Consider the following 25,018-nt stretch of genomic DNA (forward strand, 5'->3'; position numbering starts at 1 on the left):
AAGCTCTGCTTGGAATGGAGCTATGATGACATTCAACATCTTTACTTTGCCCCTTTGCGAGTGGAGACAGCCCAATCAGGCCCTGAACCGCTATAGTCGTGCAGGTAGTCTTCCGCTTTTTAGCTTCATGCGCACATGGCCAAAGAGGAGCCGGAAAGGGAGTGTGGGAGCATTTAGCATTGGCCTTTTTCTTGAACTGGTCGTGAAGGGCTTCTTGAGACTCTCATAGGCTCGTAAACTCTGCGATGAGCCGATGACGGCTTTTGGAGATAGGGCTTCGTTCCGTTCCCGCAGTTCTGGATCCCAATCGATCCCTTGCTGCTGCCCCCAATGACTGACGACGATGGACGGGCCGTCTTTCTGGAGGCGGGATTGCAGAATCATGCCGCAACTCCCTGGCTTCCCACCAGTCAAGTCGACGGCGCACGCCCTGCAGAACACTTACATATATCTTCCGGTACACGACGCAGCAGTTCTGCATCGTCTGCAGCTTTGGCCAATCCCATCGTTCGCCCGTCCGTCTTATACCAATCCGAGTGGAGGCTCGTCGACATTCGAGTCTTACTTTCTCGGGCCCGGACATCAGTGGCATGAGGTAACCGTCAGGTGTCTAGGAACGCTCTATCCTCTCTTCCAACCATCGGTCGCCTCACTCGTGGCTTGACTGTTGTGTTGGTATGTGTGTTGAAGCCATCAATTTCATATTTCTCCTTGGGAGCTGCTCACCGGCCACCTATCTGTGCCATCTGTGCTCCCTCATCTAGGGTTGAGACCGCCCAAGTCAAGTCACATCACCCGTTCATCTCATTTCATCGGGGGGTTATCGTGCTGGGTAGGAGTGTCTCCTCGCTTGTCATATCAAACTCTCTCCACTCTTTCCACTCTCATCCTTGCCGCCATCATCTTGTTTACTCCTTGGCCCTTTAACAAGTCCGTTATCGATTGCAATCTTAATATCATCTATACCCACTCGGGTCTCGCCGGCAGCAAGTGGAAATCTTGCTGTGGTTCACCTAGCTTGGGAGTTGAATGCTCAACACCTAGGTATTGCGCACGACCGGCTCGCTGTTAGCTAGGGGATCACGCGTTGGTCTCCCGTGGACCAAGTCCCGTGTCATTGTTAGTGTTGTGCGGATGTCAGGAGCGCAAAGACCGACCTGGAAGCCAACCCAACAATAGATTGGTGTGAAATCAAACAAGGAGAGGCCCCAAGAGCCCAAGACGATCTATCTGATCGGGTTGTTATTAGGCGTGGATCAGTCAGGGGAGACAGGGGATTTCCGAATTGCGCAGTGGAGGAACAGGGACGTCGAGTGCCCACAATCCGGGATTCGAAGAGCAACGGCGCGGGTCCAGTTTCGTCAACATGACATCGTCCAGTTTGGGGGAACAGGCGGCGGGCCCGGGCCAGGGCCTTGCCCCTGGGGCTGCTTCCACATTTCACTTCACAGTGGACTCGTTCAGCGCACGCACACAATTGCGCAGAAGAGGAACCACCACTGGGGCTGACAGGAAGAAGAAGGGCACGGACAGCCCTAGCGCCGGAACTCGAGCTCCTGGGGGAAAGAAGCACAACTCGGCCGTCATCACCTCCAACTCCAACACCAACCAGCTGCCCGGGCCTGGATCCAACCTTGACACCTACAACACCACGGTCACCACCACCACCGCTCGCCTAGCAACCGGCAACGGCAGTGACAACCTCAACAACGGCATTTCACAGACTGCCGATGAGAGCAACGTCCATCACACGCACCGTCAGAACCACAATTCCTCCAAACTTCCCGCTTTTCGCTTCGCCGACCTTCAGAAAAAGGACGCATCCAGGTCGCTTTTCCCTTCGCTGCCGCTCCTGCAGCCCATCCACATCCCACCCTCACCTAATAAATCTAGACGGGGCCCAGTCTCGTCGACAGCTGGAGACCCTGCGCACCTGCAATTACCTCTTGACCTACAGCTAGCCGCAACTGCCAGTCCACCACAATTTAACCAGCAGCAATCGACTAGCCCATTTAATCATAACCTCGTCAACCACCCACAGCTTTCGAGCTCGACTACTACTGCAGCAACACCGCCAAGACAAGCCCACAAGCGATTACGAGACTCTCCTGCCATTCGAGCCTCGACGTTCCAGCCCTTTTCGCCAACAGCACAGCACTCGTCTATTGGCTCAAAGCGCCCAGCCTCTTCCGTCTGCGATAGTCAAAGTGCCGCCAGGGGCCCGTATGCGTCGAGATACCGGTCTGCATCTATCGTAACACCCGTTGGGAAACGTCGCCAAACGACCTCGATCGGACTTTCACCTTCCATCGATACTGCGCAGGGCCCACGTGAACCGGTACCGCCCGCGACCACCAAGTCGAGGAAGATTAATGAGAAGAGGAGATCCCGCCCGCCAGCCTCTTCCAAACCCGCCATTGTCCTAAGTGCCTCCGGTCCCGGCTCCGGAGGGCAAGCAAATACCTCCCCGACCCGAACATTACGCTCGTCGACATCTCGCGACGACCTGTTGTTCGACGACTACGATCCCGGGCGCACCGCGGGCGATACAAACGAGGGGGACATGTCGAACTCAACCCAGAGAGAACGCGCATTGAGGGCCCTGGAGGGCAGACGGGATGACGATATGTCGCGGATGACACCACCAGATTCGGCTGCTGCCGCTTCCGACAATGAAAATACGGCCGAAATCTTTATGAATATTGCCCGCGAGGATCCAGCACCGCGGCCGGCGCAAAGCCGGACTGAGGATCAGAGCGCAATTGTAAGTCGGTTTATCTGGGGTGTTTGCTATTCGCCTACGGAATTTGCGCGGTAGCTTATTGGCTAACTGGCGGACAGTCACGCATAAATCGAACCTCCTCCCATCGCCGGCCACTATCTACAGCGATACCATCTTATCAGACGTCATCACCGCCCCAGGTGTCTTCTCGGCGACTTTCCGATTCCCGCGACACAACCTCGTCCAAAAGCCGGCTGCGTTCCGACTCACAAACAGCCCGCGAACCTTTCCGAGGCATCACGAGAGATCGTCTCATTACCAACCTACCGCAGGAGGATCTTGGTCGCTCCCAGTCTGTTCGAACCTCTCTGAGACAAGCCCCGCCAACCCCCCGGCAGATAGCGTTCCAGGATGCTTATGAGGCGGGCGCCGGACTTTCACGAAGATCGTCAATGGCAGAGATCTCGTCCGTTGGGAGGAATTCACAATATCGGAATTCGAACCTTGCCCTTGGCGGCCGGATTTACAACTCGTCGCCATTAGTTCCCCGGGCTCCTGAGCCGCAAAGACCAGAACCACCTCAGAACGTGGAGACAAATCAAGGCGCCGAAGGGACGGATTCATCAACATCGACGGCGGACCCCTCTACTGTCTGGGATGAGCTGGACGACCTAAAGTCTCGCATTCATAGGTTGGAGTTGACGGGGAAGAAGCCACCGTCAGGAGCAGGAAATTCCAGGAGTTCAGAGGAGCGTCCGCCTACAGCGACGACCAATGCTACAACCATGTCCGCGTCGCCGAAGCGTGGATCGGGAGGAACTACTGTTAACCACGGAGAGACGGCTAGTAATGCGTCATCACGAGAAACACAGCCCATTCTTCTATCAGCCCTGTTAAAGACAAAAGGCCTGATCAGTGCTGAAGTCTTCAATGCTATTGAGTCGGCAGCAAATGACGCCTTGGCTTTGACTTCCATGATTGGTGCTGCCGGACAGCCGGGACCGATATCGAGCGGCGCGAGTGTTGTTGGGGGCTATGGTAGTGGTGTCACGGATCGGCAGCTCCGAAGGAAAGCGGATAGTATCTGCAGGAGCTTGACTGAGTTATGCATCGCATTGACGGATGAAGCTAACCAGACCAAGCCAGCTCAGCCCGCGGCTCCCAACCGCGAGACTGAAAAGGTCATAACACCAACAACAGCGGCCAAGTTCACAGGCATCACGGGCCAGCGACGATCGAGCATTATTGTAGAGACAGCATTGCCACAACCGAGCGTTACTAGTCCTAGGGCTCCAACGACAATGGAACAGCGAAGGATATCACTCTTGGCTGCGAGTGCTCTACCGAGTCCCAGGAATTCAGCCGTGCCAGCTACCCCCGTTGACTTTGGTACCCCCGGGCGAAAATCGTCCCTGCTGTTGGCTCGGAACCGCCGGGTTGCGGTAGAGGAACCGGAGGAGCAAGTCAATGGCAGAAGGTCGTCGTTGCTTTTGAGGAGCCGGAGAGTAGGACCAGAGGAACAAGAAGAGATGCCTGCGGAGGGCCGCAAGACATCGTTGCTGCTCCGTTCCCGGAAAGTCTTTAACGAGGAGGACGAGGACCGGTATCGCACCCCATCCAGGGCCATAACAGAGGTCAATGGATTGCGAGGTACTCCGCGTGAATTCACCGGTCAAACTTCGTCTCCTCCTGACAATACTCCGCTTGGCTCTTCAGCTTTGCCCCGCAGGCGATTGGTCCCTACCTCGATAAGTTCCAGGCTGAGTGCCCCTACTGCTCCTGTAATTCAGCCTTCGGCCAGCCGTCGATACCTCGACAGGACAGCAGGTGGAGAGCGGGAGACCGTCGTTGCCAGCAGCTACGCGGAAAGGCTTGCGGAGGAGAGGGCGCAGCGCCAGCTGTCGCTGGGTCAGACGGCGATGCTCAATCGGACTGGTAGTATCAGCCGACGGACGCGTGACTCGGGGATACCCAGCATTTCCACGTCGAACTTGCAACAGCAGCAACATCAACAACAAGCCAGCGCGCAACAAGTTGGCGGATACAGATGAGGAGTAGTTGAGGAGTTGAGGAGCTAGGAGGAGAGGAGGTAATGGTGGCGGTGGCGGTTGGTAGGAGAGTAAAAAATTGCGGGAAAATCATGCCCCCTTATGACGTTCAGACCATGCTGTTCATGAATGTAACAACAACACTTTCGACATATACCATTTGGGCGTTGGGCGTTGTCTTTATACCTTTTTCGTTTTCTTTTTCTCCGTCTTTCGTGTCTGTTTAATCGACAGATACGAAGCGGAAAGTCGGGAGGAACCCACATCCTACACAAACTTTTCTTTCAATATTTTATCTTCAGAGGGCTGGGGCTAGAGAGAGCCTTCAGTGTTTACGACGACGCACCAAGAGGCGCAACAAACCACATCTTTCTGTAACGAATCTCTTTTGTCAACCATCCGTGTTAGCCGGTGAAAAGGGGGAGAAAAGGGACCGGACGGACAGCATACAGCATAGCGCGTTGTGCAATGCATGCATCTACATATGGTACCTCATTAAGCTGTTACATTGAACATTTACACATGTATACACATGTATACACGGACGGTACGGGGCGACGGTGACACGGTGAGGGTAGGATGGTTAGAGCTAAACGCTGTGGTTTGTCGCGAGGATGCGATAAGTTGTATCACTAGGCGAGGAATGTGGTGGGATGGTTAGATATCTTGGAATTTTGATCCATTATCTTCATCTTTGTACTGTGTTCGGGTCATTAGTATGGGCGTCAGTCAGCGTGCATCATCGGTGTAAACATAATCATGGAGCAGCAAAGCGAAAACTGGATGTATTACAACCACAAGAAAAGCGTACCATAGTCCCCAAGGTCTCCCACTTCGGTGAGCTTGGCAAGGCGTAAGTTGAACTCGGCAGTGACTCATGTCGGCGTGATAATTTTCGCAGTTTCGGGTCAACAAGCCCATGAATCATCAAAGTGGTTGATTTTGTTCACCTGAATGAAACCTTGTATCTGGGGCGAATTGTAACGGTCTGTATGATTTCATGATGCGGCGAGTGCGGGTCTTTACGCAAAAACTGCGTTTATTACGGTAACAAAATCTGTCGGCTGACTATTGACAAGTCAGGTTTCCATCATCGTGTCACAATTATTTTGTACAGGCACCCCGTCCATCTCGTCTCACCATTCGAGTTATTCATCCCCATCCCCTTGGTCAAAACCAACCACGACGAGGCGAGATTCATTCTTCAATCCAATCTGAATGAGAAGGTGCGTTTGTCCTCTCTGACTGCTGCTGCTGCCTGCCTACCCTGGACTGAATCAAAAACTTCTTCACCCACCCAAGTGACCCAGTCTGCTAACAATAAAATTTCATCATCGCATCAGCATCAGCAACAGCAACATCAACCCTTTGTGGACAGTTGGGACTACTGTTGGAAAACTTCGATTCACTCCTCCAACTTTGCATCTTTCGAGGCTCATCGTCGCCAGACAAGAAGAAGCACGCACATTCACCTGCAGCAGGTAAGCAAGCAAGCTCCCCATACACAGTATAAAGGGATCCTCCTGTCTTGCAGGCATCGTGAAAAAAGAAGAGAATTCGGCTAACCAACCCGCCTCAGCACCACAACAACCACAAACACAAACACAACCCCCGCCAAAACCAAAACCAAACTCCATCACCACCGCCATCATCCCCGCCATTACCACCTCAAAATGGCGTCTCCCAACCAAGCCCAAGCAACCCACTACCAAGACCTCGCCGACTCCAACCGCGGCGGTGGTCGCGGCGGTGGTCACCGCGCTCCCAAATCCGGCCGTGGCGGTCATGGCGGTCATCGCAAGGGTGGTCGCGACGTCGACCTCTCGCGCGCTCTCTCCCGCCTCCTGCGCCACCAAGCTTCTTCAGCAGGCATCACCCTCGACGCCGAAGGGTACGCGCCCCTGGACAAGGTTCTAGCGTGGGGACCGATCCGCTCGCTGAAGCCCACCTTTCAGGAGATTTTGAAGGCGGTCAGGGAGAGTGATAAGCAAAGGTTTGCTATCAAGTTGGCACCTGGAAAAGAGGAAAACGCGCTTGGGGTGGGAGAGGAAAGTGAGGACCCGAAGGATTGGCTGATTAGAGCTAATCAGGGGCATTCGATCAAATTGGAGAGTGAAGGGTTGTTGAGGAGGTTGGTGTTGGCTGGTCAGGAGGGTAAGGGGGGACAGCAGCAGCAGCAGCAGCAGGAGGGAGAAACGGAGGGAGGAACCGTTCCGGTCCCAGAAACGGTAATCCACGGTACTTACTTCGCCTTCTGGGACAAGATCGTCCAGAGCGGCGGACTCAAAGCCATGGGAAGGAACCACGTGCATTTCTCCACTGGATTGCCGGAGGATACGGAAAGGGGTGTCATTAGTGGGATGAGGAGCGATGCGGAGGTGTTAGTTTTTGTGGATGTCGAGAGGAGTATCAGGGACGCAGAGGAGCAAGGCGGGGACGGAGAAAAAGGGATTAAGTGGTGGATGAGCGATAATGGGGTGGTGTTGACGGAGGGCGACAAGGACGGGTTGGTCCCGCTCAAGTATTTCAAGGAGGTTAGGGGGAGGAGACAGGGCGTGGGACTGTTGTGGAAAGATGGACAGAAGGTGGCGGATTTGCCGGAGGGGTTGGAGATTAGGATGCCGATGGGTAAGGGGAGGGCTAGTGTTGGTGGTGGTGGTGGTAAGGGCGGTAGAGGTGGAGGACGTGGTGGACATGGACGCGGTGGTGGTGGAAGGGGAGGTGCCGGGAAAGGAGGAAGGGGGAGAGAGGAAAAGGAAAAGGGTGAGGAGGTGAAGCATCTGGAGGTGGATTCACAATAGATGGATGGGTCGATAGACTACCCCTATCTACCATGCGGTAGATGGGACAGAGAGAAGGAGTCACGAATCAAGATGAGCAACGAAAGGTTCAAATCGGGATACCAGACCTGTTTCTTGTTCTTTGAAGTTGCTGTAAATTTCAAAAGCAGTGTAGGCACCCAATGCCGCAAAAATGATCCAAACGTAGCCATGTTTCCCAACCAATGGCTACCGTAAGGACTATGCGTTCAAGACACTTGTTGTTGTTGATAATAGTACATGGACATGGAATGACAAGGAAAGATGGTTACAAAAGGACTCAATTAACCCGTGTTCATTAACCCCCACCGTTCCATTCATCACCCAATTACCAGTACCAACCATACCCTACCGAAAGAAAACATATGCAACCACTTTTTCCCTTCCACGTCCCATACCAGTCCCATACCAGTCCCCGAGCACGATCAACTCAAGAATCCCATGACTGCCATTATTTCGCCTTTGAACACCTAACTGCCAACCAAAAATGCAAAAGAGACTGCCTCCCTCTAGTAAGGGTATCATGGTTGGCAGGTGTTGCCCCGTATCCCCGTATGTTTGTAGATGATACACATGCAAAGAAATACGAGAAATTGTACAGAAACCCCGAAAGATGAAAATATAAAAGAGAAAGAGGAAGAATATGTATGCGGTTTCAGGATGTACTAGAAGTTGAGGTAAACTCGTGGGAGTCTTGATGTATATGCGTAGGAACAACGAGATTTGATGTCTTTATCGGAACTGCTCAGCCTTGAACGTAAGAGTCTGTTTGTTGTTGTTCCTGTTGTTGCTGCTGCTGCTGCTGTTGCTGTTGCTGCAACTGCTGACTCCTCTTCCACGCCTCTCTCTGGTAATACCTTCTTGCAGCTGTTTGTTACCATTGTTAGCCTCTTTTCCTCACCAAACCTTCATATCACAGAAAAAGAAGAGAAAAAAACTCACCCAACTCCCTAGCCTTAACCCTATGCTCCTCCAACACCCACTCATTCTCGCTCTTCACCAGCTCCTCCGGACACCTCCACATGAGTCCAATCGGGTGCCCCAACACTTTGGCCGCCTGCCTAACCTGGACATGGATGGTCTGGAACCGAACCCCCTCGTATTCATCCCACGTCAACGGCAACAGTTTTCCTGGGTTCTCCGGGTCGTACCGGGGGCGCTCGTCAAAGATCAGCGAGAACTTGTCCGACTCCTCCGTCCGCGGCAGCTTGGCGTTCAAACGGTAGTAATTGCAGTTTAATCCACCAGCGGTCCGGTAGAGACCGGGAAAGCGCTCGTTGTACCGCTTCTCGATCTCGGCCCAGGGAAGCTCGAGGTCGTCTTTGTGGTAGATAATGAACAGGTTTTGTTCGGGGGTGTGTTGAATGTTTTGCTTTTTGCCTTTGCTGTTGCTGCTGCTAGAAGACGTGGCGAGCTTTTCGTCCTCGTCAGGGTGGTCGGATGTTTCGTCGTCTGTGGTAGGGCCAGGCGAGCATGACGAAGAAGAAGAAGAAGAGGAGGTAGATGAGCAGGTGGATGATTTGCGGTCGCTGCTGCCCCGGTGCAGAACAACGGCGCTTTCGTAGGGAGACCGTCTGCTCGTCGTGCGATGACTCTTGCTTGGACGGACTTGAAGTTTGTTGGTGTAGGCGGAGAAACGGGAGGAGACACCACTTTCAAAGGTAGTCGATGCTTGTCTCTTCTTCTGGGGACTGGTGATCGACAGCGAAGCAGCAGATAAACTCTTGTAGCACACGTCTGGGACGGAGTAAGACCGTGGCAGGGAAGAGGGTTGGCGCTGGGCTTGGCTTGAAAATGATGACGATGAGATGCTGCAGGTTGGTGATGGCAGTGGGGTGAACATGCCTTGCTGGAAAGGTGCGAAGCGTGGTGAGGGATGACCAGGAGATGTCTGGGCTCGGTGCTGGCTGAGCTGATGCTCAAAGGGTGAGGGTACAGCATTCAAGATGTGGGAAATGGGAGGGAGGGAGAGTTGTTGCTGCTGGGGTCCGAGCAGACTGCGCATGCTGGACCCTGGGCGAGTATCCAAGTTGGTGATGCTTGCCTTTCTCTTCAAGTCCGAGCCAGTAGAAGACACTGATGAAGTGATTGAAAGACCGGAGAGGGCTCCGGAGAAGTAGTCCGAGTCGACCGAGGGTCTTCTGCTCCATGATACTGATCGAAAGCTGCAGCTTGGGCTCAACTGAACTGAATTGGGTGTCGATGGTGGTGATGGGAAGGTCAGTTCGTTGATTCGGATGTTTGGGAGCTTGAGAGAAGCGAGTGTCCTCGACTCGAACTCTTCCCGAGAAGACAAGCGCTGTGAAGTGGTGGAAGACATGATGATGACTTTATGTAGTAGTGAAGTCGTTCTTTGAGGTTGTGATGATGACTGAAGTAAACCGATGCTGTGAAACTATCGTGGTTTTGAGGAGGTGGGATTCGAAGAGGTTTATGTAAAGACTTTCTCGACTTTGAGGGTTTGAAGCGAGGCAAACGATAGACAAGAACAGACAATGTGATGATACAAAGCAAGTATGCAAATGATGGTTGTGGACAATCCGAGACCCTGGATGGAGATCATCAAGGGACCTTTAACCCCTATATACATAACGAATGGGGTCTGGGGAGAGAAGAGGAGGAGGAGGGGGGGTAGGTATGACATCTGCAACCTGGTCGCCTCCATCGTCTCGAAGACAGGCATCCCGTAGGTGTGGCAGATAGAGATCTTCCCCCATTGCATTTGGCAGCATGCGAGTTTCATGATAGCATAGACATGTCAGGCAGCCCAAAAGACAGACTAGCCTATCCGTAATCAATCGGTATGCATTGTTCTCCCAGGGCAGTTAGCCAGAAACTGAATGAGCAACAGGTACAGTGAGCTGGTGAGGTTAGCAGTGTAGGTAGGGTAGACAAGTGGGGATCACTAGTACCCAGACCCTAAATGAGTATACTACCTTGTCTAGTTTCTTTCCTAACATGTGTGTCTGTTGTTGTCACCCATCAGTGGTAAGCCAGTCTGATTGATCCCTCTCCTCATTGCCTTGTCAGGCCCCGTTCTGCCCTACCAGTTATGCCTTCCCTAAACGGAAACCATGTCGTCGACGTGGGGCCCCATATTCGCCAAGCGGCCGTTGGCCGATGGGCATGTCAACTTTTGGACAACGACAAGCACTTTCCAGTTAGATGAGTAGTAGAGGTATGTGGCAGTAAGGGATGTTGGTGTCGTTCGTAAGTCGTAACTGTGGTGGCCCCGGCCGGGTATTGCAACCAGGACGTAGGAAGGCCAAGTCCTGTCATGAGCGGTATAATGTCTGAGACAAGCAGGCGGCGAATTAGTCTCAATCAGCCGCCGGGGCACTTCCAACGTTCGTCCGGGGGCCCGAGAGCCATGCCTTTTTGTTGACTCAGGCTCGTCTGGCTCAAGGGGTATCACTCGGTTGCGGGGCAGGGACGAACTGGTTTTGCTTCTTCCAGGCGTACTATGAAGTCTCCAACAAGCTTCATCCATGAATGTTGGCATCTGTCTGTTGCCAAAAACCTGGAATTTGAAGTCATCATGCTTACTGAAATAGCAGAAGATGAGGGATATTGTGATGTAGCAGTCATTGATGTTGATCTCGGCTCGGCATTGGGGGCCAGGTAAAAGAAGGGGTCCTTCTACCCAAGGCACCAAAGGCCTGGAACTTACCGTTGTAGACGACTCTAGTGTCAAGCAGTACTGTACCGCATTCTGGAAGAGGCAGTCACATCGGGGCGCAATAATGCTTGGGCCGGGTCTTGCCTTTTTGTTGGTGGAGGAAATGGTCCGGGATCGACTGTGTGGCAGTGTAGCATCTCGCTTTCGACATCCGAACGCCGGTCTACTTGTTGGAAGTACCTCATGTAGGTAGGGAACCCTAAAACCCTTTTGTTTACTTGGCCAATTGGGATCATTGGGTGTGGTTGAAGAAGGCAGGTCTGTCCACTTGCGGTTAGCGACGTTTGTCGATTGGTTTTGAGCAACAGGTGTGAGTATTCGGGTTTTAGAAAAAGCGAAAGAGATACCTATGGCAGAGCCTTACACTGTGCGTATTGGACTTGCCTGACTTCTCACATACTGCGTAGCCATCAATGGCCTTGGATGGCATATCTGGAACCATACTACTTTCAGTTTCAGGTGCATTTTCATCCTCTCCCCATCCATGGTGGTGTGGAGGAAATTGCCCATACTGTACTCGTCGCTCAGAGAAGCTTAACCCCGTCAACTCCCCCCTCATTTTGCGGTTCTTAAAACAAGGACCGGGGATAGTCACCAACGTCGGCGATTGGTGTGTTCGAACAGTTCAGCTTTAACTAAAGATTCAGGTCGGTGCAGGAGTTGACTCCTCATGCCCTCGAGGACTGCGTGGTGTCTGAATGGTCTTTCCAGCCGCTGAGAAGATGTGTTGTCTGCCAGTGTCACAGGCACATTCGCTTGCAGGTCTGCAGCTCGCGGGTTCTTCCGCGATTCTTTTCTCGCAAGGAAGTACCGCTTTCAGCGAGCCAGCTATCTGGTATACATACCCGTGGCGGTTGCTTCGTGGTTGTTAGTGTTTCGTGTTGGTTGTGGCGGTGTTGATAGACAAGTAAATGTAACCTGATGAACCTCGGCTCTTGTTGCTGTTCCAGCCCAGAGAGGGCAGCGTTCCCCTCAACATAAGCCACAGTCGTACCCAGGGGAACGGAAAGAGATGGACGCCAGGACGCCGCCTCTAAGCTTTTGCTGGGACCCAACCCAGAGTTGTAGTAGGTCGACATCCCGGGACCTTTGTGATATCGGATCTGATATCGGTAGATCCGGTAACCTTTCCCGGATATTGAAGTGACTGATGCTTTCCCCATTTCGAGTGGTGTTATCAAAAAAAAAAAAAGCGGTGCCCTATGCCTCCCTCCGTGTACACGTAGAGGTATGTATGTGCCTTGCCCGCCTGTAAGAATCCCATCTTGTCCAGACCGTGGATCTCGATCGACATTTTCCATGGTTGCATGTTATTTGATGCTAGGGATCCGCCTTCTCACTTGCCGTTGCCAAGGGTGGCAGTGATGTGGATGGAATAAATACGTAGTGTACAATACCATTCGTTCGGGGTAGCATCGTCCTTACCACAGCCCGGGAAACGGGAGCGGGAACGTGGGCGGTTAGGCGGTAGACGGGAATGATGAGGCCTGACACAACGGGACGATAGACACCACGATACCTTGAGGTTGGTGGTAGTGTCCACTACTTTTGGTGTGCCCGAACAACGTGCTTGACATCAGTAGTATGAGGTTTTCTTGCTCTTCGGTGTTAAGTGCGGCCGGTACCTAACACGGTTTTGACGTACCGTGTGAGTGTACAGAATACGTCAATGTCACGAGGCTTGGCCGTAAATGACTGCATTAATTAGTATACGGATACGCAGTCGCTAGTGTGATGTACCACAGTACACGTAGGGCTAGACGCGGCGAAAGTGAAATCCATAGCGTAGTGTATGGTGAAGGCTGTGAGAGAAACCATGCCTAGAGGTTGCCGTTTTTAACCAATGTTGGCCAATGAGGAAAACGCACTTGCAACTGTCCCTTGCAACTGCGCAACAATCCGATAGACGTCACTTCTGACCAAGTTGGGAAAGGACGTTTCCAGGGCCCCTTTGGATGCGGTGTCAGAACACAATAGGCATGGTACTCCCTTTCCAGCCTGACAGCTCTTGGCATGTCGACTAGTCCCGTCGGTCATAGCCTCATATAGGTAACGCCATCTCTTGGTATGTCGACTTTCTCTCTAGTTAAGAGGAAGGCACTCCTCGAGTTAACTCGACTCGGCCTTGGATTTTGCTTTTGGTGTAGCGCAGTAGCCTTGAGGTTGCTTCGCGGTCCCAGAAAAGTAATAGTAATGACAAGGAAGTCGACGAGATCGGATCTCATCTCGATTGCTCTTGCATCCTATCAATCTAGTCTGTCCGTTCTCACGGGACTCGCAAGCTGTGGACAGAAAGCTGGGACCGTACCGTGTGTACAGTATAATACCACCATTTTCGGAAAGGGCACTTTTCCCTTTCTTTGCGGTAAGCTTTCCTTCCCTCCAGTCAATCCCCTTGTTTACTTTTTTGCTGCTGGGCTGTATACAGTCGAAAAAGCCTGCAAGGGATTCTTGGCAGCCACTGCGGCGCACCGCCGATATCTCTCAGTGAGATAGGGCCGTGTGTCAAACCGCCATGGAAAATATTTCCCTGGTTTTCGACACGGAGCAGGAGGGGAAACATTGTGATGTATCAGATTTTCCCTACCGCCCTTCAGCATGGAATCTCATTACAACCACGGGACACAATCTTCCCCATCGTTTCTCTCATCTCGCGTTGCCACAACATGTTGTGAAAGAGCATGCAGCTTCTCTGCCTCTCTGACCGCCTCGATTACGCACAGCTGACGAGACAAGTTTGGGTAGGAGGGGGGAAAGAAAGGGCATTGTGGGAGTGATTGGATAGGCCGTCAAGATTCGGTTTTCGATAATGGTGGGTGACACCCGTGGGGATGGAGGAGTGAGAACTCAAATTCGTCATCGGCCGAGAGATGACGGGTAACATTCCCGTGCGGTGGTGCTCAAGAACCAGAGAGAAACGAAAAACTCTGAAGAAGAAGAAGCAAAGAAAAAGCGAACTCGAGACCGAAGGGAATGTTTGACGAGAAGCTTTCAAGTGGCATTGGTGTAAGAACTGTTTCGGACCCAGTTTTCGGGTACACACTATCGTGTTCACTTATTTTCTCTAACGCCGTCAGCCCTTCGTATGGACGCCTCAACGCCCGAGCGAACCCCTCTGGCTTGCAGCAGCAATTAGGAAAACCAGTTCCAATACCTAATTCTCATTCAAATCGGATTTATCCCCACACTATACTAGCCAATTACATCTGGAGAGAGACCTTCACAGCGACGCCTCAACGGGGCATGCAGACCTCAGAAAGCCACATAGTTGGCAGGACAGGGGGGGGGATAAATCCGATTTGAATGAGAATTAGCGGTAGCCCGGATGCTCACTGGCCGCCTGCTGGATCTGGTGTAACTAGCTGTTCCCCATCCTGTCATCTGAATCCGTTTCCTGGGGCACGGCGTAAAAGCCGGGGAGGGCACGGCGAAAGCAGGGACAGTTGTGAGATTGTCCATTTTCTTTCTTCTCTCGTTACACACCCTCGAGACACCAACGGCTGTCAGACGTTCACCACAGTGGTAACGAGAAAATTCTCACGGCAATCGACATATCTCGAGACCCTTTCTGCAGAAGCATGTCTGTGATGAATGCCGCAAATCGTATGGTCAATGGAGCGTGTTGCCATAATGAAGCGTCCAAGTGTCAATGCTTAATCGGCGAGATCGACATGGCGGTCTCGAACATCGTGGGCCTTTTGGCCTGATTGTCGTGTTTTGTGCATGAAGGACCACGTCTCGTCGTTTCTGTCATACATGCCGTTTCGGCTTCTTTTTCACTGACTTGCAGTAGTGAAAGTAAGGGAGAGCGAGTCTCGTCCTCTCATCTTCTCCGGTTTAGAGACGAGAGCCACCGGTGGAAGATTTCCCGTGAGACTTGCCACTCTCCTTGTTGCCCTCCACGACGACCCCCAGTGATATTCCAGCATCCAGCATGCTCTTGTTGGGGGTATTCTTAAAGGACTCGTCGCCCGAGAACCGCCTGCGTGGCTTGGTTAGTAGTCGTGTTTCTTTTTAAAATCAGGGGTGGGCATCAAAATAACAAAGCGTTAGATTAATCAAAGCTCGCTTACCATCCTCTTTCCTCTCCCTGAGAAAGATGTGAACAGTCACTGTTCAGTTCGCGGTTCCAACCACCCCCTACGCCTCGGCCACCCCTCCAGACTACGGGAGCATGAAGACCCTGCTCCCGTGGATCACTCTCCGCACCCTGAAGATCGTCGGTACCTGCTTTGGCGGTTTGTTTTGCCGTTCCAGGAGTGCTGCCGAGGATGTTGCTGGTGTTGTTCGCGCCGCTGCTACTGCTGCTGGTGCTGGGATCCGTCACCGTCTGGGCCCGAGGTGCATTCGCACTTACACTGACCGGGTTGATGGCCGTAAGAGATGCGTTGGCTCCTGATGAAGCTCCATTTCGTCGCCGAAACACACTAAGGCCGCAGGTAAAGGCTCGAAAGTCTTCGACCTCGATGTTCTCCGGCATGTTGCCTGTCAGAACACGGCCAAGAGCAATGATGGGGGCAGCGTGCGAACAGAGGAGAACGGCACGGATGCCATCCCTATCACACTCGGCAACCAGCCGCTCCAAGGTGACAGCAAGGCGGTCATGCAGCTCATCGACACTCTCGCCCATCCGCGTCGGTACTACTGCCGGCTGATAATCACGGTCCAGCAGGGAAGGGAAATGAGACTCGAGCGTGGCAAGGCTCGCAGGTACGGGGTGTTCGAACGGCGCCGAACCGTACCACTCGCCTAATCCTGTCTCTCCTCGAACATGCAGCTGTCGCTGGCAGTGGCGAGTGCCCTTTTCGGCATCTTCTGGCACAGACGACGGAGAGGACGATGCTGATCGGACGAAGGGCTCTACCGTCTGTAAACAACGGTAGTAAAGACTAGAGTAAACACGCTCTATGGGCGGGTCTGCTGTAACCAAACGCTGGCCCAGCTCCTTGGCTTGATCTACGCCATGGGCTGTGAGGGCTGGGTCTGCGGCAATACCCGTAGGGGATCTGAGGTTGGACGAGTAACTGCCGTTGGTATGGTCAACCAGCCAGTTGGAGCGGAACTGTGAGCCATCCCTTTTGCGTCAGCTCAATTCTACTTTTTAGCCGTAATTCTCGAGAGAGCCAGCAGCACTCTGGTAGCTAGCTGGAGGTCTGCTATGGGAAAGCATGTTATCCATATTGTACCGGTATGGGTTATTCCATGCTTGTGTTGTTCCCGACGTCGCACTCGTGATAGTCCATGCCGGGGGCCAGCGGAGTGATCTCCGGAGACCAATCGCAACTTTGAACGGCACGGCACGGCGGTGACTGACCCCCAGTGGTCATGGACACGCCCATTGTCCATTGCGTAGAGGGATTTGGTGTCACGTTGCGTAGCCGAGACCAAGTATTGGGTAGCATACTAAAGTTTCACCGCGGACGGGGAAGACGGAACCGAGGCTTGACAATGGGGAATAAGAAAGGAAAGAAAGGACGGGGAAAGGGAAGGTGATATCAGTCGCACTTACACCGTGGCGCGTAACGTAGATAACCTCCAATGTCATGGTTTCTGACTGATGCCAAATAATGACCTTTCTAGGAAATAATGTGGGAGCGAGGTGAGAGATGTCACAATTCTCGTAATGGGAGATTGGCTGGTTGATGGTGTGTCGGCTTGGTGTCTGGTTCTGACTTGCTGTCTGTCTGTTGATGTCAGAGCCAAACAAGCGGATGTTGTTGTTGTCTAGATGGGGCGCCGAGGTTTAGCGGGTCCGGATGTTTAATTCCCGGGTCCTGACCCGGACCGAAACCGATCGGGCAATTGCCCCCCCGAGAAGGCTGATAACGGCCTAAACCAGTTCTTAACAGCTTCACATGCCAAGTGCGGGGTAAGCCGTTAGTGCTTGGCTAACTTCGCTAACACGCTAGCACTTGCCCATATGTGACCTGTCGCTATCGTGGTAAGAGAGCGTCTAGACAAAAATAGTTGATATTATGTAAAGCCAAGGATGAGATCGAAGTTGTACATTCACTTTATCACCAAAGGAGCGGGGCTAATGTGGGAGTCTGGCCCCTGTTGAGCTGGGTACAGTACGGCTTGGCGTACACACTCGTTGACACTCTCTTCACATGAACGTCCACTTGCAAGTTGTACGTACGCAGTTGAATGCTCCTGGATTACTGGCCGCCTGGTGGTTACTCGGCCCGGATGCCCGCATATGGTTTATGGTGTTGACGCTTGGCGACAAGCGAGTAGAGTGGTGATCATCGCTGTCTCAACTTGGCTTCGTGCTCTACCCACAAGTTCTTGCATGCCCTATGCCCCCAAAAGTCGATCCACCACTCACCGAAACTGTCCTCGACATCGAAGTCAACGCCAGTAACTCTCTCATCCCTCTTGAGGCCGCAGATCACACAGGGCTTCGGTGCCGTGGCTACGTTCTTGGCTACATGAACCTGGAGAGCGAGCTTAAGCTGTGGGACCTTGAGTTTCGTATCCGAGGCGGCATTAGCTGCCGTAACTGTAGAGCGCAGACTTCCCTCTTGCTGGGTCCAGACATCCAGAACCGCAACGGCACTATGATCATCTCTAGCAGACTGAGTCTTATCAACAGTGGCAAGCTTCATTCCCCTCATGCCTCCCGCGGCTGAGATGGACATGCCCTGCATGAGAAACTTGTCGCGTTGCCACCTTTGCTTCCGGCCAGCGATGATCCTGCCTGTCACAGTAGCCAGGGCCAGATAACCGCGCAAGAATGTCATTGTGGCAGGATCGGAAACAACAGCATGCTGCTTGGCCGCGGGGAGAGCCTTGATCTTGAGAAGAGATGTTCTGGAGAGGTCGAGGAGCTGGGGTAGTATGGAGAGCAAGATGGATGGCGGAGGCACGTTCGTAGGCGGAGGACTTTTGTCAGAGCTGGTGGGTTGGGAAGCAACTCCGACAATCTTTGGTTTTTCGTTCTCTGTTTCCCCCCAGTCCTTCCAGTCTGAGTCAAAAGAAGAGTCTAGGTCTGGTTTCTTTGCTGGCGTCTTGGTATTACCAGCCGTCTTTGCCGGTGTCTTGGTGCTACTGACGGAAAGGTCTTTGAACTCATCCCAATCATCCCCAAAACCATCACCAGTACCTGACGGCCAAGCTGTGACCGGGGAAGGTTCACGCTCCTTGACCTCTTTGGGGAAGTCGGAGGTCACCGGTGTCTTGATCTTGAGCTCCTTGACATCGCTGAGTTTTCGAGTGTGAGACTTTGGCGCTTCTGGATATAGCGTCTGGGAATTGCCACCCGATAAGAAAAGGCCAGGGGGCTGTTTCTTGGGTTCTTTCGTGCCAGAACTGGCGGCTGGGACAATTGGCGCGGGACTTGAAGTGCCTTCAAAGTCACCGAACTCGTCGTCGTCGTCATCATCACCGTCTACCCCCTGGAGCTCAAAGTCATCGGCATCAAACAAGACATTTGGGTCAGCGTTCCGGATAGGCTTGATCACAGGTTTCTGTTTCTGAGCTGGCTTATTGGCAGATGGCTGAGTAGCAGTCGAGGACAAGTCCAGGTTGACGAGCTTATTGGACACCAAATCAAGCGTTGGGCTTCTGACGAGACGGTTCCGTGGCGGTTCGGCGTTGCTAGTCGGAGAGAATGCGCTTGGTGTAGGTTGTATGGGCTGTGTTGTCGTTGTAGGGGCGGCAACCTCAAAGTCTCCCCAACCGTCCTCATCCTCTACGTCCGGCGCAGCGGGCTTCGGGGGTGCCGGAACTGGCGATACAAATTGGAAACTCTGAAATCCTCCTTGGGATCCACCTAGCGTACCGAGATCCCCCCATACATTTGATATCTGAGGTTGAATAGGCGGTGCTGACGGCCATTGAATAGAGACAGGAACTGGTTGCTGTTGTGGTTGCGGCGGCTTTGGCGGCTGTGGTTGTGGTTGTGATGGAAACGTGCTGTTGTTTGATGCCAGGAAAGAAAAAGGGTCGCTAGCTAAAGGATTTGAAGGGTTGTTCCGATTCGACTGAGAACCTTGATCCTCAGATGAGGCCCCAAAGGCCGCAAAAAGATCGGCTGACATGATGGTTGTGCTTCAGGAATCGAAGGATTTGGTGATCCCACCGGGTCTTATCCAGGGAATGGCAATATGTCGACAAGTTGAAGGGGAAGAGTTCGAGTTGAACGTTGGAGGGCCAAAGTGTTGTCGAGGAAGCTTGAGCCCCAATCTTCACCGTCTCACGGGGCGACGTTGCGACGTTGGCGTTGTTGGCGTTTGAAGGTGGTGGGTAGAACAAGCCACAGCTTTATTGCTCCGTTTTGAATCCCTTTGTGATTAGGTAGCCCAAAGCGGGCCAAGATAGATCTAAAAGATCGTGGAGAGGCAAATGTCTTTTGTATGGTGTTGAGAGTTGAGGATGAAATGGACGGGATGCCTGCCGGGCGAGCGTGACGTTGGTCGTCAACGCGGAACAGCGGACAAGTCCGGCCCCACTCTACACTCCCCTGACCGCCGAGGTGCCCCACCATTCAGTGCACTCGCACGCTCACAGAGCGCTGAAGAAGTCTTGGCAGCCAAGAACTGTCACTGGTCAGGTCACTCACCACCGTCACTCATCAGTACCACTCTTGCCTTCCCAGATTCAGTTTTACTGACGAGGTGAACATTCAGGATTCAAGTTCCTGGCATTTCTTTCGTCTCATCTTTCTCACAGTTCAGCGTCCTTGATGGCGTTGTGCCCAAAGAGATATATACAGTACTTAACATTTCCAATCCTGACCAACCTTTTAATCAACAACAACAAGCAACTCCGTGATAGCATCACTGAGCCACATCGCCCGAGGTGACCACCCGGAAAATAAAATAGGAAGATACTGGGCTGTACCATCAACGACGTCACACCGTCACCCAAGTCATGAGACCATTGTCCGAAGCAAAGTATGTTATATCACAATGCCGCATACGACTACTCTGTAGACTATCAACCACATCACATACTGACCTGTCCTCAGGTCAAAATGGGAAGAGACAATGCGATATAGCTCCAAGCCCTCCAGTTTCTTGGATCTCCAGCAGGCAATCAAGCACCATCCCCAAGACAGTCCATGTCTGACAGGCTGTCGCTCCGTCTGCTGGAAGATCCTCCTTCTATTTCGAGACTCGCCAACTGAAAAGTGGGCCGAGATCTTGAGCGGATGTCGCAGCTCCTATACATCCATCCATGAGAAACATCTTCGCTTTATCAAGCACCCCGAACTGCTGGCCGAGCTACCCGTTGATCCTCTGGCAGACGACCCCGACTCGCCCTGGGAACTTGTGCGCAAAGATGAGCTCATCCGGTCTGAGATCCTGCAGGATGTCCAACGGCTGCCGGATGACCCCCTTTATCACCAAGACTCTGTCCAGGCCATGATCCTTGATATACTGTTCCTCTACTGCAAACTCAATCCGGGTGTGGGCGGCTACCGGCAGGGGATGCACGAACTGCTTGCCCCTATCGTTCATGTTCTCACCCAGGACGCTCTGGACCGAAAGAAGACGGTGGCAGCCGATGAAGAGGTTGGCCCTCCTCTTATGCTTGACATGTTGGACTCAGCATACGTTGAACATGACGCTTACACTATTTTCTCGATGCTCATGGCACGTGCAAGCGCGTTTTACGAAGTGGGTAGTGACAAAACGGGCGAACAAAACACCATCGTCGAGAAGAGTAGGCACATTCACGACGAGTTGCTCATGCAGGTGGATCCCGAACTTGCAAGCCATCTAAAGGAGATTGAAATCCTTCCTCAAATATTCCTCATTCGTTGGATCCGCCTTTTGTTCGGCAGAGAGTTCCCTTTTGAACAGTTGCTTGTATTATGGGATACTATTTTTGCTCTCGACCCGAACTTGGATCTGATAGATCTGATATGTGTAGCCATGCTACTGAGAATCCGATGGACATGTGAGACCACTCACTCTTTGTCACTCTTTCTAGGCCAAACTGAGCAACTGACATCAACAAAAACACACAGTACTCGAATCCGATTACGCCATGGCCTTACAACTCCTCCTTCGATACCCAGTTCCTCCGGACTCACAAGGACCTCACACCTTCGTCGACGACGCCCTATACCTACGAGACCATCCAAACGCTACTGGCGGCGCCACCATCATCTTCAAACACACCAGAAAGCACCCACTCTTGTCATCGGCCGCTCCTTCAGTCACGAGTCCTGGCCCTCAACCGCCAGCCTCGCCCTCCAAACACGGCTTTGGTAGCTTACGCCAACGGACTCTAGGAGCCAGGTCACCACTATCCTCCCTGCAACAACCCGGTGGCGTTGAAGCCCTACTCTCCGGCGCTGCTAAGAACATGATCGAACGCGGAGAGAAGCTAGGCATCAACCAGGCCGTACGGGACGCCATGGGCGAGATCAAGAAGGGTCTCCAGGAAGCTCGTAATTCTTCGTCTAGTAGGAGTGCAGCGGGCCGCAGCCCTTTGCGCGACGGGTATCTCTACCAACCACCACAACACACGGTTACGAGCATGCAGAGGAGGAACCGACAGCTAGCTGCCTTGTTGGACGAGTCCATCACCAGTCTCAAGCACCTCGCCGCTTCAGGGTTAGGGGAAACAGCCGACAAGGAGAAGCACATCGAAACCGTGGAGATTACCGCGGCAAAAATCCAGTTTGTCAAGGCGTGCCTGGAGGACTCATCTCTGATACTCCCTGATTTGGAGGAGTCTGCCCCTGCTGAGCGTGAGCCGCAAGCACCGTCGTCCCCGCCTCCTTCTGCTCCGACTTTCAACGCCCTCAGCCTCTCGCCTTCGCACCACAGGGGTAGTGCCGATTCAAGGGCGCCAACAGTTGCCTTGGATACGACGCCCGTGGTGATGACTTCGTCTGCCGTGGAAGAGGAAGAGGAAGAGGAAGCGGAAGCGGAAGTTAGCATATCACAAGCGTCGACTATTACCACTCTTCCACCTGCAGCTGCGCCAGGATCAACAGGGGAAGCGGATGGACCTCCCAAAACCCCAACGGAGATGACGACGCCGGAAATTACCACGAAGAAGCCTGAAACCAACGGCAATGACCCCTCACCATCTCCCGCCGCCATCCATGTAAAACCACCCTTATCACCGCCCTCTACAAACCCCAGCGAACCAACACCATCCTCGCCACCACCACCAGCCAACCCCGACCCCCTCTCCTCCTCTTCCTCACCCTCGCAACCAGAAACCCCAGAAAAACAACAACAACAACAACAACAACAACAACAACAAGAACCGCCTCACCGCCCTGAACCCCTCCCCACCCGTTCAACAATAGCCCAATCCTCCTTCGCCTGGATGCTCGAGCCAGAAGACCCTTCTTTCATCACCCCTAACTCCTCATCAACACTACACACAACCAACAGTCCCTTCCCCCCACCTCGCTCACCACCCACCACCGCCTTTCCCGAGTTAGGCCGTGGTCGACCATCTAGTTTTAGTCATTCCATCCTTGCAGGACCAGCAGCAGCAGGAACAGCGGGAACGAAAACAAAGCCAAGGAAGAAAAGTCTCGGAAAGAGTAACAGGATGAGTAACGCCTCGAGGGAACGTAATGCGTTTCTTTTTGGCGATGAGGATGGGGAGGACCAGGCTGCTGGAGGGGGAGGAAAGAAGTTGGGACTCGGGATGGGGTCGTTGGGGGATGGGATTTTTGGGTTGGAGGTTATTTCGAGGACTAGTAAGGAGAGGGAGAGGGAGAAGGGCAGTGCGAAGGGGGAGGAGGATGGGAAAGGGGGAGGAGGGGTGGAAGGAGAAGGAGAAACTGAGGCTGAGAGGGGGGAATGATACCGATTAGGGCTGAGTACTGTAGTGAGGATTCCACTTGAGCTGAGTTGATGCGGGATACCATGGAAATTCCACTTATACATTAGTAATCCTAGTGGTTGAGTTGTTACCTTGGTAAGGCGTTGAGCACGGAAACAGACCATCGCTTTGGTATTGCCTTGATGACTCTCTGCGGCGTGGCATTTACACCACAAGCAATAAGAGAGCATGGTTGCCTGGGATCCTATTTTGTGCTGAGATTGAGGCCTAACGCTTTTTGATGGAAGATATATATCGCTGATCGTAGTGTTACAGTAACTTCGCTGCTCTGATGTTGCCTTGAACGATGATGGTTAACAAATTCACCCGTAGGTTCGAGGCGGGATGTCCGCAGTAAACTTGCGAGATGGTAGTTATACCGTGAACGACACAAGCCTCATCCCACCTACGGGCAGACTGACAACTCCAAGACCGCTCCGAGATCGTGGCTTGGACAGATGCTTGCGCCATGTTTCTCCTATCGTCCGAGAGAGGCAACCAAATACCGACCGAGGTAAGCACCACGAAGTATGCGCTACCAACCATGAATCCCATCACCAACTTTATTATTGTTCTGCCTGATCCTACAATATTCACTCTCTGTGCACCTTCAGTCATCCGCAATGAAAGATTCGCACAACGCAATCCGTTCCTGCTCAAGTTGGAACAAAAATTCCAGTACTTGCTCAGCCACCATCTCCTTGGTGGGGGTCTTCAATAAACCGCTTTCCACTCGCCCGACATGCTCGGGTACCGGCCCGGCCTCGATCGGAAAGATGGCCCATCCGCGAAACATGTTCTGAGTATCAGGAATCGGTTCGACTTTAATTTGCGGCATATTCATCCCCAATCTCCTGCACATCTCAGCTACTCGTTGTTGAACCGAGATACTATTGTCATGGACGTCAATATCAAGAAGATTGTCGGTGCCTCTCCTACGAGTAGGTTGGGCAGCCGGAGGTGGTTTGGCAAGATAGGGTGCCAATGAGTTCCCGGTGTTACTCACGGCATTTGGGTTTAGGGAGGCACCGTTGCTACTGTTGTTTGATTCCGATTCCCCGGTCGCGGGAGGCGATGGCGTGGCGGGGATGGAGATGGGCGCAGACACGACGCCATTACCATTAGCGAGTCCGTTGCTTTTGACCGGTGCCGTAGGGCTCTGCTGGGGAGTAATGGCCGAAGGGACCGCAGCCGGAACTCGAGGCGTTTGCTTCGACTGCCCGTTTTGGTGATTGGCAGGTTTGGACTTTGTCTTGAAAGTCACGTTTTGGCAATCTGAGGGCATGTATTTTTGATACATAAGCCACTCGATAGCGGACTTGGCTGCGTACCGTTTTGCGTCCTTTTTCCTGGTGAATTGCGGTACAAAACCTGCTCCGGTAGTCTCGTCCTGCAACAGGCCATTCGCTTCGCTGGGGAAGAGTATCGGCTCCCAGTCCCTGGTAACTCGAAGTGAGACAAAGCACATGAAGCCAACCTTGCCGACCTGATTCTGGTGGTTATCATTATACTCGGTCTCGCATCCTTCCGTTTGATGGGCCTGCTGGTATCCTGTGTAGTGCATTTGTAAGTAGGAGCCTGCATAGAAACAAGGGTATAGACTTACTCATAAGTAGAGAGACCCAATCAGCTTCGTCGATGCTAAAACTATGCTTCGTCTTGACGATGGATCTCTTCAGGTCCAGAATGGCTCTCCTCTGGATATCAGTGAGTGGCTCTGGCTGGGGTAGCGCTTCTTGTTCGGCGATCCAGGCCTTGAGGTCCAGGTATGAGACAGGTTCGTCGAAGATGGCCGCTCCGACGGGGACAGCATTGGGGTGGCGGTTGGTCTTGTCGACTTCCATGGCTGTGAACACGGTTGTTGTTGCCCCGTTGAGTCCTTGCTTGCTTCGTTTGTGTAGTTCTCCGCCGTGGTGAGCAAAAGATGTTGAGAGATGCTTTCGTTTAT

General features: G+C 52.8%; 8 protein-coding genes across 8 annotated transcripts; 3 read left to right on the plus strand and 5 right to left on the minus strand.

Moving 5' to 3' along the window:
• The first annotated feature begins 1,015 nt into the window (after positions 1–1,015).
• On the plus strand, positions 1,016–4,785 carry B0H65DRAFT_255559 (uncharacterized protein). The gene is made up of 2 exons (XM_062822548.1): positions 1,016–2,764; positions 2,842–4,785. Exons 1-2 carry the CDS (start codon positions 1,367–1,369, stop codon positions 4,771–4,773), a joined length of 3,330 nt encoding a protein of 1,109 aa, XP_062679273.1. The 5' UTR covers positions 1,016–1,366; the 3' UTR covers positions 4,774–4,785.
• Positions 4,786–6,229: 1,444 nt separating this feature from the next.
• B0H65DRAFT_255594 (KptA family-domain-containing protein) lies at positions 6,230–7,763 on the plus strand. The gene is made up of 2 exons (XM_062822549.1): positions 6,230–6,259; positions 6,350–7,763. The coding sequence occupies exon 2, from the start codon at positions 6,444–6,446 to the stop codon at positions 7,569–7,571; it is 1,128 nt and encodes a 375-aa protein (XP_062679274.1). The 5' UTR covers positions 6,230–6,259; positions 6,350–6,443; the 3' UTR covers positions 7,572–7,763.
• Positions 7,764–8,270: 507 nt separating this feature from the next.
• Positions 8,271–10,035, minus strand: B0H65DRAFT_255658 (uncharacterized protein). The gene is made up of 2 exons (XM_062822550.1): positions 8,532–10,035; positions 8,271–8,456 (listed from the first exon to the last, which is right to left on the minus strand). Exons 1-2 carry the CDS (start codon positions 9,907–9,909, stop codon positions 8,335–8,337), a joined length of 1,500 nt encoding a protein of 499 aa, XP_062679275.1. The 5' UTR covers positions 9,910–10,035; the 3' UTR covers positions 8,271–8,334.
• Positions 10,036–10,650: 615 nt separating this feature from the next.
• B0H65DRAFT_444345 (uncharacterized protein) lies at positions 10,651–12,969 on the minus strand (the record flags this gene model as incomplete). Its single annotated transcript, XM_062825679.1, has 6 exons — positions 10,651–11,109; positions 11,136–11,228; positions 11,260–11,289; positions 11,633–11,779; positions 12,694–12,787; positions 12,914–12,969. The coding sequence occupies 6 exons, from the start codon at positions 12,967–12,969 to the stop codon at positions 10,651–10,653; spliced, it is 879 nt and encodes a 292-aa protein (XP_062679276.1).
• Positions 12,970–15,228: 2,259 nt separating this feature from the next.
• On the minus strand, positions 15,229–17,017 carry B0H65DRAFT_472026 (PGAM-domain-containing protein). The gene is made up of 2 exons (XM_062827128.1): positions 16,778–17,017; positions 15,229–16,330 (listed from the first exon to the last, which is right to left on the minus strand). Exons 1-2 carry the CDS (start codon positions 16,811–16,813, stop codon positions 15,338–15,340), a joined length of 1,029 nt encoding a protein of 342 aa, XP_062679277.1. The 5' UTR covers positions 16,814–17,017; the 3' UTR covers positions 15,229–15,337.
• A 240-nt stretch (positions 17,018–17,257) lies between these two features.
• Positions 17,258–19,655, minus strand: B0H65DRAFT_472027 (uncharacterized protein). Its single transcript, XM_062827129.1, has one exon. It carries the CDS (start codon positions 19,308–19,310, stop codon positions 17,514–17,516), a length of 1,797 nt encoding a protein of 598 aa, XP_062679278.1. The 5' UTR covers positions 19,311–19,655; the 3' UTR covers positions 17,258–17,513.
• A 357-nt stretch (positions 19,656–20,012) lies between these two features.
• Positions 20,013–23,234, plus strand: B0H65DRAFT_255891 (RabGAP/TBC). Its single transcript, XM_062822551.1, has 3 exons — positions 20,013–20,165; positions 20,240–21,174; positions 21,245–23,234. The coding sequence occupies exons 1-3, from the start codon at positions 20,143–20,145 to the stop codon at positions 23,050–23,052; spliced, it is 2,766 nt and encodes a 921-aa protein (XP_062679279.1). The 5' UTR covers positions 20,013–20,142; the 3' UTR covers positions 23,053–23,234.
• Positions 23,235–23,680: 446 nt separating this feature from the next.
• B0H65DRAFT_431596 (uncharacterized protein) lies at positions 23,681–24,914 on the minus strand (the record flags this gene model as incomplete). Its single annotated transcript, XM_062824952.1, has 2 exons — positions 23,681–24,621; positions 24,677–24,914. 2 exons carry the CDS (start codon positions 24,912–24,914, stop codon positions 23,681–23,683), a joined length of 1,179 nt encoding a protein of 392 aa, XP_062679280.1.
• Positions 24,915–25,018: the final 104 nt, after the last annotated feature.

The sequence above is a fragment of the Neurospora tetraspora genome (genome assembly GCF_033439725.1).
Source record: "Neurospora tetraspora strain CBS 560.94 chromosome Unknown B0H65scaffold_6, whole genome shotgun sequence".
Classification (NCBI taxonomy): domain Eukaryota; kingdom Fungi; phylum Ascomycota; class Sordariomycetes; order Sordariales; family Sordariaceae; genus Neurospora; species Neurospora tetraspora.

What these genes read in the sequence shown, in the direction of transcription:
- B0H65DRAFT_255891 (XM_062822551.1), top strand. Translation starts at nt 20,143, where the DNA reads ATGAGACCATTGTCCGAAGCAAA. An exon ending in AGACCATTGTCCGAAGCAAA is followed by an intron (nt 20,166 to 20,239) that starts GTATGTTATATC and finishes ACCTGTCCTCAG; the next exon opens with GTCAAAATGGGAAGAGACAA. An exon ending in ACTGAGAATCCGATGGACAT is followed by an intron (nt 21,175 to 21,244) that starts GTGAGACCACTC and finishes AAAAACACACAG; the next exon opens with TACTCGAATCCGATTACGCC.
- B0H65DRAFT_472027 (XM_062827129.1), bottom strand. Translation starts at nt 19,310, where the DNA reads ATGTCAGCCGATCTTTTTGCGGCCTTTGGGGCCTCATCTGAGGATCAA.
- B0H65DRAFT_255658 (XM_062822550.1), bottom strand. Translation starts at nt 9,909, where the DNA reads ATGTCTTCCACCACTTCACAGCGCTTGTCTTCTCGGGAAGAGTTCGAG. An exon ending in GGTTAAGGCTAGGGAGTTGG is followed by an intron (nt 8,457 to 8,531) that starts GTGAGTTTTTTT and finishes GGTAACAAACAG; the next exon opens with CTGCAAGAAGGTATTACCAG.
- B0H65DRAFT_472026 (XM_062827128.1), bottom strand. Translation starts at nt 16,813, where the DNA reads ATGACATTGGAGGTTATCTACGTTACGCGCCACGGT. An exon ending in TCTACGTTACGCGCCACGGT is followed by an intron (nt 16,331 to 16,777) that starts GTAAGTGCGACT and finishes GATGGCTCACAG; the next exon opens with TTCCGCTCCAACTGGCTGGT.
- B0H65DRAFT_255594 (XM_062822549.1), top strand. Translation starts at nt 6,444, where the DNA reads ATGGCGTCTCCCAACCAAGCCCAAGCAACCCACTACCAAGACCTCGCC.
- B0H65DRAFT_255559 (XM_062822548.1), top strand. Translation starts at nt 1,367, where the DNA reads ATGACATCGTCCAGTTTGGGGGAACAGGCGGCGGGCCCGGGCCAGGGC. An exon ending in CTGAGGATCAGAGCGCAATT is followed by an intron (nt 2,765 to 2,841) that starts GTAAGTCGGTTT and finishes ACTGGCGGACAG; the next exon opens with TCACGCATAAATCGAACCTC.